The 17,229-nt window shown below is 41.2% G+C and overlaps 1 protein-coding gene across 1 annotated transcript in view; it reads right to left on the bottom strand.

Annotated features, from left to right (window-relative positions):
• The window catches only part of LOC8071830 (cycloartenol synthase), a 73,620-nt gene that overhangs the window by 925 nt on the left and 55,466 nt on the right, over positions 1 to 17,229 (bottom strand). The window contains exons 12-16 of the mRNA XM_021461615.1: positions 2,027 to 2,083; positions 861 to 907; positions 627 to 770; positions 376 to 553; positions 40 to 120 (exon numbers count right to left, since the gene is read on the bottom strand). Of these exons, the coding sequence (XP_021317290.1) occupies positions 40 to 120; positions 376 to 553; positions 627 to 770; positions 861 to 907; positions 2,027 to 2,083 (507 nt within the window). The remainder of the gene's footprint in view (positions 1 to 39; positions 121 to 375; positions 554 to 626; positions 771 to 860; positions 908 to 2,026; positions 2,084 to 17,229) is intronic.

Raw genomic sequence — 17,229 nt, 5'->3', positions numbered from 1 at the left:
GAAACCCACGACCCGCATTGAAAGACGAAAACAATAGACCTGTTCTGTGTAGATTAGGGCCAGCATGGCCCAACCAGTGTTCACTGCATGAGGTCGCATGCCTTCAAGATTTGTGTAAACCTGTTTCAATCCAAGTCAGTGGATCACAGGGTAGACATAGCAGTTGTAATGCTGCTGTAATCTCAAATAACCTTGAGTTCAGTACTGCCATGACTCTTTAAATATGCAAACAAGATTGGAACATTTGGTAATGAGGGGAATTGCAAGTGATAAGTGTTTTGTAACAAATAACATAATCACATGTATTAGCATATACTGCTAGTGAGAAACCAAGTTATCTAAAATGAACAAACAGGTCGATTCAAGCCAAGTTACCTTGTCCTGACATGACAAATAGCTCTCTCCCCAGCCACCAGAAGGAAGCTCTTTTGATAATAGAAACTCACATGCCTTTCTTATTGCAGAACTGTTATTGAACGTTCGGCCAGCACAAACTAATCCAAACACAGCAAACCATGTGGCGTTGGTGAAACAGATGCCCCAAGAGCCGTACCTGTTGGAAATACGTATTTGTAAGTATCCTGAGGAAGTGGTGTAATCTGATGGTGTCCAAATTAAATACTGACCATGAACCATCGTTTCTTTGCATACTCTCAATGAAATTTGCACCCTTGCTGATAGCATTGTCCACCTCTTTCCTGCGGTGCTCTGGGTAGAGTTTCTTGAACAAAGATAGAGCTTGAATTGACGATGATGTACATTCAACATACCTGTCAACTCAGTTGTGCATTTTGTTTGTGTTTATTTTACTCATTTCTATCAAAGCACAAAAAGTAAACCAAAGGGTTATTGCAGCTTACGGGTAATCAATCATTATGCCCCCAAAGGTCTCAGAAGGATTAAAATGCTGAATTTGAGATAAAACATGTCAGTATAGATAGAACTTAATTGAGAACCCACAAGGATAAATATTGCTGCGCTATTCAACAATGCATATAATCGATGACAGGAGCAGATATGTGCTAGTATATTTTTACATAGTTTAACTTAGTTATTGTAATGCCCTGAATATTTATTAAAAAAAATAATGTATCAACCTAGCTAGCATAGTAAAGAATGGAAGAAAATTAACTATTGGAATTGCCATATCGGTCATCAGAGATGATGGATGCATTACCGCAGAGTGCTTTTAGTTGCAAATTTGTTTGTGATATAATTGTTTTACAGAACTAGCTGGATGACGTTGGCATTTGACAGGTGTGGATCACCAATCGGTGTCTATGGTTTGTGTCATGCTAACAACCCTGTAACACATCCTCCATCCTTTCAATGAAATACAGGAAACGGGCTTGTTCGCGAAAAATATGATGGATGCATAGATTTTGTTGGGACAGAAAGTTTGACCGGACATATGCCATGTTTGTATTATGGATGAGTCCGTGGTGAGTCCAATAAATTCTAGAAATAAACGTGACTCACTCTACTTGATTCATGGATTAGCTGACTTACTGTGTTTCTACATAAAGCTAGGTCAAAAATGTGTTTGTACATAAATATCTCTATATTTCACGTGTTGTTCTCTATCTATATATACACATAGATGGATGTGATGTACTACAACCATGCACCTCTCTCTCTCTCTCTCTCTCCCTCTCAATCTTGAACACCTAAGAAAGCACAGAAAAAGTTGACCTATGGTACTATTAGGCTTGGAAACAGCCTCCTAGAGACATTGTGATTAAGAAGAAGCATTGAGTACTGGTTTAGATAATCCCCAGCTTCATCACATAGGGTTGCCCAACAGCTGACCATGACCTACTGTTTCTCGGCTAGGGGTCACTAAACAATTATCCCTTGCCACTATTTTCAGATTGCTAGTGAGTGGATCTTTCTCCCTTTCTTCTTTGTCATCGGGATTTGAAATTTAGCTAGTGTCCACTCAATTAGGGTGGTTGCTGCTGGGCAACAGAGTGTTGGCACGTCATAAGCAGACCAGGATGATCTAGAATAGAATTAATTAACTTACCTCCAACCAAGCATATGACCTTGTGAGTTCAAATGTGGCAAATCCACCATTTTCATTCTGCAAGGTAGATTAAGACAGACACATAAGACAGATCCTCGGATAAAACTATTTTAAAGATAACACCAAAGAGAAAAAAACACAGATAATTTAGGAAACATCACAAAAAATCAAATCTTAATCAATACTTTAAAGTTGGGTTGTTGCTTCACCTTAAAGCTGTGATCTAAGAGAAAAGAATGTCAAAGTTTTACTGTAACATTTCAAGTTCTTTGAACTTTAAAAAAATTAGCATTATCCCATCCTCGAGAGCTGATGTAGAGGCATTTAATCTACTCCAAACATGCAACCGCCGGAGTTAAGGTTCAAGATGCAGTCAGTTGTCTCACTGCTCATCTTGAGTGGTTTGATCTTGGTTGACAATATATGCATCCACTCATCGCAATGGCATCCTCATCCATAGTCAATGACTTCCATACCTACGTATACTCTGGAGTCACTAGGCATCAACTCATGACTACCAAAGTGCAGTTCTCCTAGTGCACTAAATAGTAATAAGAAAACTACCACCATTCCTCACTACAAAACATTTTGTAGAGAAAAAAACTTATACTAAATGTTCAATGCTAAACGCTAGGAGAACCCAACGTCACTATGAGATACTGCATACTCTGGTTGTGCCTGGAATCTCTTATCTGAATGGCCCGTTCTGTCTTTAGATGGATCCTATGTATTTTGGACACGTGGCTCATGGGGTTTGTGTCCGATTATAGTTAGCCAAGACTTGAAGGCATGGCAGGATTGACAAAAACTTCAAGAGGGGGTATCGTGGAACTTGAATTTGGTGGTGACAGTTGAGGTGCTGGTTCCTCCACTCCAGGCTCTAGGTGTAACACCCTAAAATTTTCTCTATTAGAAATAGGTGAAAAATAATTTAATTTGTTATTTTTTTGTGCTCATAAAACATAGAGAAATATTATTTTTTATTAAATTAAAATTTACCTAAGGAACTTAGCAACTTGTTTCTGCATTCACGCTTGAGAATTCATTATATTGCAATGAGTGGTTTTGATTAAATCTCAAAATATTTTTAAATCGATTTTTAAAAAGAATTTGCAAAAGGAGCTTTGGAGATTAAAAAACACAAAGAGAAAATCCTTTTCTTCTTCCCTTTAGGCCTGAGTGGCCCAGCTCCCCTCTCCACTCCACGCGCCCAGCCCATCTAGAACCAAGGCCCAGCCTGGAGGGAACGCGCCCCTTTCTCTACTCTTTTGGATGACAAGCGGGTTGAAAGCCCTAGTTTGGTTTTGGATAATTTATGAAATCCTAGTACTAACCTGTATAATAAGTGTGTGTAGACTTAATGAGGTTGGTACATGCCAAGTGATAGAGCAAGTGATGATCATGGTGATGATGGTGATGACCACAAGATGATCAAGTGCTCAGCATGGAAAAGGGGAAAGAGAAAAACAAAACCCTATGGAGATCATGGCAAAGGTATTGCTTAGGATTTCAGTTTTGGTGATCAAGACACCATAGAGGGTGTGATCATATTTAGGATAGATGGCCATACTATAAAGATGGGAATTCTTTGGCTAAGCGGTTATCGAGTGCCACTGGGTGTCATTGTTCATGTGCATGCATTTAGAACCTTATGAGCTAAGTTAACTCCTTCAAAAAAAATGGTTGTGAAAATGCTAACACACCTGCACATGTTAGTACACACATGGTGGTGTTAGCACACTTTAAGAAGGAGGTGGAGTTTGAAGGGTAGAGAGGTGTTTGCATATTCGATGCTTTTGAAAAAATGAAATGCATATTTTCTATTGCGCCGATGGAAAGTTTGGAGAAGTCATGGGAACACTCACTGGACACTGGCCTCGGAGGCACTGGACGTTGCTCGTTTCTAGCAAGAGGTGTAGGTAGCACCGAGCAATCAACATCGGATGATGGCCAGGCACTGTTGGCGCGTCCAGTGATGCATGACATCAGCAGTGAGAATGCGAGTGCGAGCACTGGATGCTCAAGGAGCATCTGGTGGTGTGAGTCCGGTGACCCTGCGCGTTTGACAACCTCTCTGTGTATGGGTCCGGTGAGTACCGAACGTGTTTGGTGCTCAATTAACTTTGTCTGATGGTTTGGATTGGACCGTCAGAGATCGATGCGCGTGATTCTAATAGTGGACATGTGGTTGTGTTATAAGCACCAGACGTAGGGGTCGAGTATCCAGTGGTCACTTGTTGTGCATCCAATTACCCTATTTTCTGTCTAGTAGAAGAGCCAATGGCTCTATTTGTTTGAGGGGCTTATAAATAGTTGTTAGCTGGCTCGGGGCTCACCCTCTTGGAATTCTAGCATACTTGACATCCTTGTGAGCCTAAGACAATACCTCGCACTCATCTCCTTCATAGATTAACAATCTTTGTGAGATTGGGAGTGATTCTAAATGCATTTGCTTGAGTGATTGCATCTAGTGGTACTTGGGGATTGATTTGGCTATGTGTTTTTTACTCTTGATGGTTGCCACCACCTAGATGGCTTGGAGCAGCGAAGGAGGATTGGCACGAGTTGGTGACTGTTCGTGGCCATCTCTCGGTGATTGTGAGGGGTTTTATGTCTACCCCGATATGGAGAGCCAAAGGCAACTTTAGTGGATTGCGCGTGTCATTGAGCTACCTCACTTGTGGGTCGGTTCTTGCAGTGTCCTAATGAGGACGAGGTTCATGCTACACCTCTTAGCTACCAAACCACCAAGTGTTGGTCGACACAATGAGGACGTAGCGTGCCGGCAAGCACGTGAACCTCGGGAGAAAATTGTGTGTCTCCATTGTGATTGTTTATTGGATTTATCCTGATCATTGGACCTAATGTTATTGTGATTGGTTCATCCCCTCTACGTAGTGGTATAAAGATCAATCCGTCTCTCTTACATTCCTACAAATTAGGATAGCTCACTTACTTGTATAAAAACTTTAGTTAGCTCTCTAATGTAAGTAGAGACATAGTTCTTGTGTGCCTAATGATCATATCAATTAGAATTGTTGGATAGGTGGCTTGCAAATACCCCATTAGAGCTGGAGCAAAAAGCTTCACTTTGTTATTTACTAACCTCTTGCTCTAGTGAGTTTGTAGAATTTTCAAATAGGCTATTCACCCCTCCTCTGGCCCTATTAGGACCTTTCAAGTGGTATCAGAGCCATGGTCACCATTTTCTGAAGGCTTAACAACCTCGGTGCTCAAAGTATGGCTCAAATAGTGTTCAACCATGTTGGGAGCAAATCACCATTCTTTGATGGCACAAGTTCTTTTGACTATTGGAAGAGAAAAATGAAAATGTAACTTGGATTAATCAATGATAGAGTGTGGGAAATGATGGAAAGTGACTTTGTTATCCTTAATCCCGCAACCCCACCGACAATGAGAGAGCCAACAAACAATGCAATACTATGGTTCTTAACATAATCTACAATGGCATTGATTCAAAGGTGTTTGAACAAGTCAAAGATCTTGAGAAGGCAAGTGAAGTGTGGACAAGGCTAGAAGAGACATATGAGGGCACTACAATAGTAAAAAGTGCCAAGTTATACATGCTAAAGGACAAGTTATCCTAATTCAAGATGAACAATGATGAGTCCATACCGGAGATGTTCTATAGGCTCCAAGTCATCATCAATGATCTCAAGGGCCTTGGTGAGAAAGTGAAGGATGAGGAATTCATTCACAAGTTCTTGATGTGCTTGCCCAAGAGGTTCAAGACACTGAGGACAATCATCTTTAGAGGTGGATTGAAGAATGTATCTCCAATTGAGATACTTGGAGATATCATGACCATGGATCAATATAATTACAATGATGATGATAACATCATGAAGAAGGACGATGATGATAAGAAGAAGAAGGGTGTCGCATTCAACGTTAGCTCTTCATCCAAGAGCAAGAATAAGGGCAAGGGCAAGAAGGAAGAATCAAGTGGTGCGGAGTGCTCTAATGATGATAGTGATGATGAAGCACTAGCACTCTTTGTCCGCAAATTTGGCAGGATGATGAAGAAGAAGGGATATCACACAAGAAAGATAAGAGACCACTTCTAGAACAAGGAGTATGTGAGGCTATGCTACAATGGCAAGAGTCTCGATCATACTATGGAGGATTGTCCTTGCAATAGTGACAATGGTGAGCATAACATGAATAACAAGAAGGAGAAGAAGGAAAAGAAGGAGAAGAAGATGGTCTTCAAGAATAAGAATAATGGTGGATCCTATGTTGTGACATGGGATAGCGATGCTTCTTCATATGATAATTCAAGTGATGATGACATGGCATCCAAGAAGAAGAAGGCGCTTTCTAGTATTGCTACCAACAACAAGCCATCACTCTTCGACACTCCTTCATGCTTCATGGCCAAGGGCCACAAGGTACAATATGATGAGAGTGAAAGTGAAAATGAAATTGAGCATGACAATGATAGTGATAGTGATAATGATAATGAATTCACTAATAAACAACTCATGGACATGCTAGAACAAGCCGATTCACCTATTCACTCTAAAAATAGGAAGTGCAAAGAATTGGCCAAGAAGTTGAAATCTCTTAAGCAATCCTTTGATGAGCTCAATGCTACTCATGAGAGGCTAGTGGATGCCCATGAGAATCTTGGCAATGCTCACACCAAGCTTGAGAAAGCTCACTCCTTGATGTTAGAAGAGAACAAGGAAAAGGTTGTTGTATCATGTGATGTTGGCACAACATGTGACTTAATTGAGGAATCACCCAACCCACCTATTGTTGTTGCCACTAACTCTTCTTGGAGGTCTTCATCCACCACCACTAACTCTACCTCTACATCTAGTGTGGGTGTCACTTTTAATGCTTCACTAAAGGTTGAGAATGATACTCTCAAGAGAGAGGTGGATGAGCTCACTCACGCCCTAGGCAAAGCCTATGGTGGTGAGGCCCGCTTGCTAAAGTGCTTGGGTAGCCAAAGGTTTTCTCTCAACAAAAAGGGATTAGGCTACACCTCCAAGAAAGGAAAGATGGCCTTTGTAAATCACAAGCCTAGCTTTGTTAAGAGCAATGGTCGGTATTGCAATATATGAAAGCAAGTTTGGCACCTAGAGCATATTTCCAACAAAATGAACAAGAACAAGAAAATTGCTAATGAACCTTACATTCCTTTTGGTTCTTGTTATGTTCTTTCCAAGGGTGAAAAGGATGTGCATGCTAACTTTGTTGGTGCACCAATAGTGGGTCCAAAGAAGAAGGCCATTTGGGTACCAAAATGTTTAGTCACTAACCTCCAAGGACACAAACAAGTATGTTTACCTAAGAAACATTGATTTGTTTTGTAGGTAAACAATAAAGCTAGGGGGAAGGCATTGGGTGCTTGATAGTGGGTGCACACAACACATGACCGGTGATTCAAGAATGTTCAATTCAATCAATACAAATGATGACAATGGTGTTGATAGTATCACAGCTAGTAACAATGGCAAAGGCAAGGTCTAAGGGCTTGGTAAAATTAATATATCCAATGACTTGAGCATTTCCAATGTGCTACTAGTTGAGAGCTTCGACTTCAACTAGCTATCTGTAGCTCAACTTTGTGATATTAGTTTCAAATGCATATTTGGAGTTGATGATGTAGAGATCATAAGTGTAGATGGCTCCAACTTGATATTCAAATGTTTTAGATATGAGAATCTATACTTTGTTGATTTTAATGCTAGTGAAGCTCAATTGTCAACATGCTTACTCACTAAATCTACCATGGGTTGGTTATGGCATAGAAGGCTTGGTCATGTTGGAATGAAACAATTGAACAAGTTAGTCGACCATGATCTAGTTAGTGGCTTGAAAGATGTCACATTTGAGAAGGATAAGCTTTGTAGTGCATGTCAAGCCGGAAAACAAGTTGGCAACACTCATCCAAAGAAGAGCATCATGAGTACATGCAAGGCATTTGAGTTGTTAGACATGGACTTATTTGGACCAACCACATAGACAAGCATTGGTGGAAATAAATATGGATCTGTGATAGTGGATGATTTCACAAGATATACATGGGTATTCTTTCTTAGTGACAAAAGTGATGTTTTTACAACCATCAAAACATTTGTCAAGAGAATACACAATGAGCTTGAAACAACCATCAAGAAAGTGAGAAGTGACAATGGGAGTGAATTCAAGAATATAAGACTTGATGAGCTTTGTGATGAATTTGGCATTAGGCACCAATTCTCAGCCAAATACACTCCACAACCAAATGGTCTTATTGAGAGGAAAAATAGAACCTTGATTGACATGGCAAGACCAATGTTGAGTGAGTAAAATGCGAGTCACTCATTTTGGGCTGAAGCTATCAACACCACTTGCTACTATAGCAACCGACTCTATTGTCACCTAGTGATGGAGAAGACACCATATGAGCTATTGAATGGAAGAAAGCCCAACATTGCATACATATTGAAGAAAGGCACTAGATTGAGCAAATTTGAAAAGAAATGTGATGAAGGTTTCTTGCTTGGTTACTCCACTACAAGCAAATCTTACAGAGTTTGGAATTTGGCTAGTATTACTCTTAGACAGGTGCATGATGTTGAGTTTGATCGAACCAATGGCTTTCAAGAAGAAGATGAGAATCTGGATGATGTGAGAGGCACTCAATTGGCCGATGCAATGAAGAATATGGACATTGGTGATTTAAGGCCTAGAGAGTTGATTGATGTTGAAGATGACAAAGATCGAGTGATTCCTACCTCTAATGTGCAAGCTATAGGTTCTCATGATCAAAATCAAGGTAGTACAAATTGCACTCAAGTGCAAGATCAACAAGCTAGTACATCATCTCATGATCAACCAAGTGCAAGCAATCAAGTGAAAAAACTCTGACCAACAAATATTGCAAGAGATCATCCATTGGATCATATCATAGGTGACATTCAAAGAGGAGTGCAAACTAGATCAAGACTAGCATCATTTTTGTGAACATTTCTCCTTTGTGTCTCACATTGAGCCAATGAAGATAGATGAAGCTTTGAGAGATGTTGATTGGGTCAATGCTATGCATGAAGAGCTTAACAATTTGAAGAGAAATCAAGTATGGGAATTAGTTGTGAGGCCTATTGATTATAATGTCATTGGTAATAGATAGGTATTTTGCAACAAACAAGATCAAGATGGGATAGTTCTAAGAAACAAAGCAAGATTGCTAGCACAAGGCTATACTCAAGTTGAAGGTCTTGACTTTGGTGAAACATATGCCCTAGTTGCAAGATTGGAAGCAATTAGGATCTTGTTGACCTATGCTTGTGCACATAACATCAAGTTATATCAATTGGATGTCAAAAGTGCATTTCTCGATGGCTATATCAATGAACAAGCTAAGAAAGGCATTGTATGGCTTGAAGCAAGCACCAAGAGCATGGTATGAGAGATTAAGAGATCTCTTACTTTCTAAAGGTTTCAAGATGGGCAAGGTTGACACCACTCTCTTCGCCAAGAAGTTTGGCAAGGACTTGTTTGTGCTGCAAATATATGTTGATGATGTCATATTTGGATCAACCAACCAAGAATTTTGTGAGGAGTTTTGGAACATGATGGCTAATGAGTTTGAGATGTCAATGATCAGTGATCTTAGTTACTTCCTTGGTATTCAAATCAAGCAATTGAAAAATAGCACATTTGTGAGTCAAGGCAAGTACCTAAAAGACATACTCAAGAAGTTTGGAATGAATGATGCAAAGGCAATTAGCACTCCAATAGGAACAAATGAAAGTCTAGATAATGATACAAGTGGAAATATGGTGGATCAAAAGTTGTATCAGTCTATGATTGGAAGCCCACTCTATGTGAACGCATCAAGTCTGGATGTCATGTTTAGTGTATTCATGTGTGCAATATTCCAAGCCTCACCAAGAGAAAGCCATTTGAAGGCAACAAAGAGAATATTGAGGTACTTGAAGCATACACAAAATGTTGGTTTGTGGTATCCCAAAGGTGCAAAGTTTGAACTTATTGGATATTCTAATTTATACAATGTGGGATGCAAAGTTGAAAGAAGAAGCACATCGAGCACATGTCAACTATTGGGAAGATCACTTGTCTCATGGTCATCTAAGAAGCAAAATAGTGTTGCACTACCTACAATCGAAGCGGAGTACATTACGGCCTGTAGTTGTTGTGCACAAATCCTATGGATGAAGGCAACCTTGAAAGATTTTGGAACCCACTTCAAGCAAGTGCCATTGCCATGTGACAATGAAAGTGCCGTAAAGCTCACAACAACTTGGTTCAACATTCAAGAACAAAGCACATAGATGTCCACCATCATTTCATAAGAGATCACCAACAAAAAGGGGACATTTGCATTGAGAGTATAGGCACTGATGATCAACTTGCCGATATATTCACCAAGCCAGTTGATGAGAAGAGGTTTTGCAAGCTAAGGAATCAATTAAACAGACTTGACTTCTGAAATATGTGTTGATGCACCCCTATTTATATGACATGCCTCTCCTTCGAGCAAAGCAAGGTAAAATTGATTGACATGTCACTCATTCTTTCCTAAGGACTTGCCTAGCGCATCTAGTCATTCCTTACATGTCTTAGGTTCATTCATAAAAATCAAATGAATTTGATGCTTGTATGGTACCACTATTGCTTCTATACTTGACTTGATCTAGCGGTAGCATAGGACATGTTTTTTGGGCTTGCAATGCTAGTGTTTGATCCAGAGTATGAGCTATAAGTGTTTAACTCAACATAGTACAAGATAACCCTTATTTGGAGGTGTGAAAAAGCTTGTATTTGGATCAAACCGAGGTTAATATCTTAGGCAAGTAATCTAGATTGAGCCAGTTTGGTAAAATGATCTCACTTCACATGGTTTCACACTAACCTATCTAAAATTTGAAGCTCACCTTTTGTGGTCTTTGATGACAAAGGGGGAGAGAATTTCCCAAAGATTTGCTAAAGGGGGAGAGAAATTACAAAGGAGTACAATGATAGTGAAGTATCATGACAAAAGTAGGGGATCAATTAAAAATTTTGAAGCACACAAGTAGGCTGAGCAAGCTCATAAACTTGCATGTTGCATTTGAATGTGCATCACATATGTTTGCTTGCATGTGCATTAGGTTTAGAAGCTTTCTCTCTAATATCTTGCTTGTGTGGTGTATGCTAGTTGAAGGTTTGATTGATGAAATTAAGAACTAGCATGAATAGGTAGTGTAACTACTCTTTTAGTTGTTTCACAAGTGGTACTAGAACCTTGATTTTAATACTGATCTCACAGGTGTTATAGTTTTGTGAATGTCTAGTTACTAATGGTGCTAAGGATGGTGTATATTGGCAACTCTGCTTGGCATCATGCTTCAAAGGTCCACTCTTTACACGTTAGCATCATTTGGTAGCAATTGACTCCTATATTTCCTATTCAAGCATATGTGCAAGCTTTCATATTCAAACTCTTAGCACATATGTAGGCGGAGCAATTGCTACCAATTTGGGTTTATGAAACCTGTCCATAATCTTTGGACATGCTAAAATGCTTGGACAAGCGACATGAATGCAAGAAAATTTTATTGAAAATATTTTTAAAAAGGGTTTTCATCAATTAACAAAAAGGGGGAGATTGAAAGCCCTTGTTTGGTTTTGGATAATTGATGAAACCCTAGTACTAACATCTATACTAAGTGTGTGTAGACTTAATGAGGTTGGTACATGCCAAGTGATGGAGCAAGTGATGATCATGGTGCTGATGGTGATGACCACAAGATGATCAAGTGCTCAAGTTGGAAAAGAAGAAAGAGAAAAACAAAACTATATGGAGATCAAGGCAAAGCTATTGCTTATGGTTTTAGTTTTGGTGACCAAGACACCATTGAGGGTGTGATCACATTTAGGATAGATAGCCATACTATAAGAGGGGAATTCTTTGGCTAAGCAATTATCGAGTGCCACTAGGTGTCATTGTTCATGTGCATTAATTTAGAACCTAGTGAGCTAACTTAACTCCTTCGGAGAAAATGGTTGTGAAAATGCTAACACACTTGCACATGTTAGTACACACATGGTGGTGTTGGCACACTTTAAGAAGGAGGTGGAGTTTGAAGGGTAGAGAGGGGTTTGGATTTGGAGAAAATGAAATGCATACTTTCTATTGCACCAATGGGAACTTTGGAGAAGTAGCGGGAGAAAAACACTCACCGGACGTTGGCCTTGGAGGCACCGGACACTGCTCATGCATGTGTGGTGCGCTCTCGTTTCTGGCAAGAGGTAAGGGAGCACGAGATGCTCAGCATCGAATGATCGCCTGACACTGTTGGCGCGTCTGGTGATGTATGACACCAACTGTGAGAATGCGAGTGTAATCAATGGACGCTTAGGGAGCATCTGGTGGTGTGAGTCCAGTGACCCTGCGCGTTTCACAACATCTCAACGTACAGGTCCGGTGAGTACCAGACGCGTCCGATGCTCACTTGACCGCATCTGATGGTTTGGATTTGACCGTTAGAGATCGACGCGCGTGATTCAAACACTGAACACATGGCTGAGTTCTAAGCACCAGATGCTAGGGTCAAGCATCCAGTTACCCTGTTTTCTGCCTAGTAGAAGAGCTAACAGCTCTATTTGTTCGAGGGGCTTATAAGTAGATGTTGGCCAGCTCGGGGCTCACCCTATTGGCATTCTAGCATACTTGACATCCTTGTGAGCCTAAGCAAACACCTCCCACTCATCTCCTTCATAGATTAACCTTCTTTGTAAGATTGGGAGTGATTCCAAGTGCATTTGCTTGAGTGATTGCATCTAGTGGTACTTGGGGATCGTTTTGGCTTCGGTTTTCTTGTTACTCTTGGTGGTTGTCGCCACCTAGACTGCTTGGAGCAGCGGAGGAGGATTGGCATGACTTGGTGATTGTTCGTGGCCATCTCTCGATGATTGTGAGGGGTTTTGTGTCTACCGCGGTTGAGAGCCAAAGGCAACTTTAGTGGATTGCGCGTGTCATTAAGCTACCTCACTTGGGGGTCGGTTCTTGCGGTGTCCTAGTGAGGATGAGGTTCATGCTACACCTCTTAGCCGCCAAACCACCAAGTGTTGGTCGACACAATGGGGACGTATTGTGCCAGCAAGCACGTTAACCTCGGGAGAAAATTGTGTGTCTCCATTGTTAATGTTCATTGCATTTCTCCCAGTGATCGGACTTCATGTTATTGTGATTGGTTCATCTCCTCTATGCGGCGGTATAAACATCAAACCGTCTATCTTACATTCCCACAAAGTAGAGTAACTCACTTACTTGTATAGAAACTTTAGGTAGCTCTCTAATGTAAGAAGAAATATTGTTCTTGTGTTCCTAGTGATCATATCAATTAGAATTGTTGGATAGGTAGCTTGAAAACACCCCATTAGAGCTAGCGCAAAAATCTTGCGTTGTTATTCACTAACCTCTTGTTCTAGTGACTTTGTAGAATTTTCAAATAGGCTATTCACCCCCCTCTAGCCATATTAGGACCTTCCATGGGTCTCATGCCTCAAGATGCCAACAGGTGGACCCCACAATTCAGCCGCATCATCTTATCCTTCCTCGAGCCGGACTCTCTACAGATGGAAATCCCGCCCAATTCCTGATTTCCTCGGCATCCCTTGCCGTATGTCACGCCGAGGCAACCTATATGTAGGACAGGACCTCGATGCGCGACCATTTTTCCCCTCCGAGACGCCACCTTGCCCTAGCACACTCCCGTCGCCACCATTTGGATCTCCGGAGTCGGAACACACCCACTGCTGTGGTTCTCGCTATTCGTTGTCGTTCCGTCAAAATTAAGCTATTGTCGAGCTTCGAGTTGACATGACAAAGTTCTCGTGCCCTTCGCCTTACACAATAGTGGTCTCTATCCTTCTGTCCTTCTCTGCTGATCGCCGAACTTGTTTAGGGAGTTTTCATCTCCCACTCGAAGCCGCCAGCCATATCTGATCGTTCTCCGACCATGAAAACCCCTAGGTGAGTTCGTGAGGACCTGCTCTTGCTTTCTATGCTGTCAGATTTGAGTTTGGTACACAGTAGCGTGTTCTTTGCCAGCTCTAGCGAGGTTCCATGTTTTTGTGGCCATGGAGCCACTGTGGAGCTCCTGTGCGCCGCCGGACCGCCCTCTTCCCTCCCTTGATCGAATTTGAACCGTCCGATCTAAAGTCAGCGCCCAAGAGTAGAACATACCTCTTTGGGGGGAATTTTGTTAAAGAGACCCCCTAGTTTTCTATATTATAACCCGCTGTCCTTTACGTAGTTTGTAAATACGTTTTCTGTTTTCAAAAGCGTAAACTCGCTCAGTACTACTCAAAATATGTTTTCCAACAATTATAGTTTTGCCAGTGGTTTATATTGTTCATAAAATATTTATTTTAACTCCGTTTTGACCCATTCAAAATTACGTTAGATTTGTATTCACAGGATCTACGTGTTAGTAACCTTGGTTCAACAATTTGAAAAATTTTAATTCCATGACCCTATTTAATTAATTACTTTTCTAAAGAAATTCCTAGAAAATTCATATCTTCTCCATTTAACTCCGATGGCTCCCTACTGAGCATCCAGTGCTCCCGAGTTCAACCTAGTAAAAAGTGCCCAATGGCTCTTTTGTTGAGGAAGCTTATATATAGGAGGTGGCCGGCTTTGGGAGTTCTCCCTTGCACTTTTGGCATAATTGAGACATACTTTGAGCTAGAGAACACTCCCTCCACCCATCTCCTTGCTTGATTGCTAATCCTAGTGGGATTGAGAGAGATTCAAGTGCATTGCATTGAGAGTTGCATCTAGTGGCACTCGATCCTTGAGTTTGGTATGGATTTCTTGTTACTCTTGGGTGTTTTCCGATGCCCTAGATGGCTTGGAGCAGTAGAGGTGTTGAGCTCGTGATTGGAGATTGTTTCGAGCCTCACCAAGTGATTTGTGAGGGGTTCTTGAGCCTTCCCCATGGCAGATCACAATTGGCTACTCTGGAGGATTGCTCATGTCTTCGAGGATCCCTATCTTGTGAGTGGATGTGCGGCACCGCTGCGTGTTTGTCTTTGGATTGCCAATTAGCTCGTGATCCATCAAGTGGGTGTATTGCCACAAACAGGACTAGCTTGCCGGGAAGCAAGTGAACCTCGGTAAAAAAGCTTGTGTCATCTCTTGCCGAGCATTATCGATTGTGATTGTGAGTGATTGGTTGGATATATCTCTACACTACAACATCGGTATAACAATCTTTCACCACCTTGTTACCTTCTTGCTTACCTTGCTAGTTGTTTAGCTTGTGTGGTGTATGCTAGTTGAAGGTTTGATTGATGAAATTAAGAACTAGCATGCATAGGTAGTGTAACTACTCTTTTAGTTGTTTCACAAGTTGTACTAGAACCTTGATTTTAATGCTCATCTCACAGGTGTTATAGTTTTGTGAATGTCTAGTTACTAATGGTGCTAAGGATGGTGTATATTGGCAACTCTGCTTGGTATCATGCTTCAAAGGTCCACTCTTTACACCTTAGCATCATTTGGTAGAAATTGACTCCTATTTTTTCTATTCAAGCATATGTGCGAGCTTTCATATCCAAACTCTTAGCACATATGTAGGCAGAGCAATTGCTACCAATTTGGGTTTATGAAACCTGTCCATAATCTTTGCACATGCTAAAATGCTTGGACAAGCGACATGAATGCAAGAAAATTTTATTGAAAATATTTTTAAAAAGGGTTTTCATCAATTAACAAAAAGGGGGAGATTGAAAGCCCTAGTTTGGTTTTGGATAATTGATGAAACCCTAGTACTAACCTCTATACTAAGTGTGTGTAGACTTAATGAGATTGGTACATGCCAAGTGATGGAGCAAGTGATGATCATGGTGCTGATGGTGATGACCACAAGATGATCAAGTGCTCAACATGGAAAAGAAGAAAGAGAAAAACAAAACTCTATGGAGATCAAGGCAAAGCTATTGCTTATGGTTTTAGTTTTGGTGACCAAGACACCATTGAGGGTGTGATCACATTAGGATAGATAGCCATACTATAAGAGGGGAATTCTTTTGCTAAGCAATTATCAAGTGCCACTAGGTCTCATTGTTCATGTGCATGAATTTAGAACCTAGTGAGCTAACTTAACTTCTTCGAAGAAAATGGTTGTGAAAATGCTAAAACATTTGCACATGTTAGTACACACATGGTGGTGTTGGCACACTTTAACAAGGAGGTGGAGTTTGAAGGGTAGAGAGGGGTTTGGATTTGGAGAAAATGAAATGCATACTTTCTATTGCACCAATGGAAACTTTGGAGAACACTCACCAGACGTTGGCCTCGGAGGCACCGGATGCTGCTCATGCATGTCTCGTGCTCTCTCGTTTCTGGCAAGAGGTGAAGGGAGCACCAGATGCTCAGCATCGAATGATGGCCTGACACTGTTGGCACGTCTGGTGATGTATGACATCAACAGTGAGAATGCGAGTGCAATCAATGGACACTTAGGGAGCATCTGGTGGTGTGAGTCCATTGACCCTGCGCATTTCACAACCTCTCTACGTACAGGTCCGGTGAGTACGAGACGCGTCCGATGCTCACTTGACCGCATCTGATGGTTTGGATTTGACCGTTAGAGATCGACGCGCATGATTCAAACAGTGGACACGTGGCTGTGTTCTAAGCACCAGATGCAGGGGTCAAGCATCCGGTTACCCTATTTTCTACCTAGTAGAAGAGCTAACAGCTCTATTTGTTTGAGAGGCTTATAAATAGATGTTGGCCAACTCGGTTCTCACCCTCTTGGCATTCTAGCATACTTGACATCCTTGTGAGCCTAAGCAAACACCTCCCACTCATCTCCTTCATAGATTAACCATCTTTGTAAGATTGGTAGTGATTCCAAGTGCATTTGCTTGAGTGATTGCATCTAGTGGTAATTGGGGATCGTTTTGGCTTCGATTTTCTTGTTACTCTTGGTGGTTGCCGCCACCTAGACTCTTGGAGCAGCGGAGGAGGATTGGCACGAGTTAGTGATTGTTTGTGGCCATCTCGCGATGATTGTGAGGGTTTTTGTATCTACCGCGGTTGAGAGCCAAAGGCAACTTTAGTGGATTGCGCGTGTCATTAAGCTACCTCGTTTGCGGGTCAGTTCTTGCGGTCTCCTAGTGAGTATGAGGTTCATGCTACACGTCTTAGCCGCCAGACCACCAAG

The sequence above is a fragment of the Sorghum bicolor genome, chromosome 5 (genome assembly GCF_000003195.3).
Source record: "Sorghum bicolor cultivar BTx623 chromosome 5, Sorghum_bicolor_NCBIv3, whole genome shotgun sequence".
Taxonomy (NCBI): Eukaryota; Viridiplantae; Streptophyta; class Magnoliopsida; order Poales; family Poaceae; genus Sorghum; species Sorghum bicolor.
Note: the sequence above shows the minus strand (reverse complement) of the source record. Positions and strands in the feature narration are given on the sequence as shown.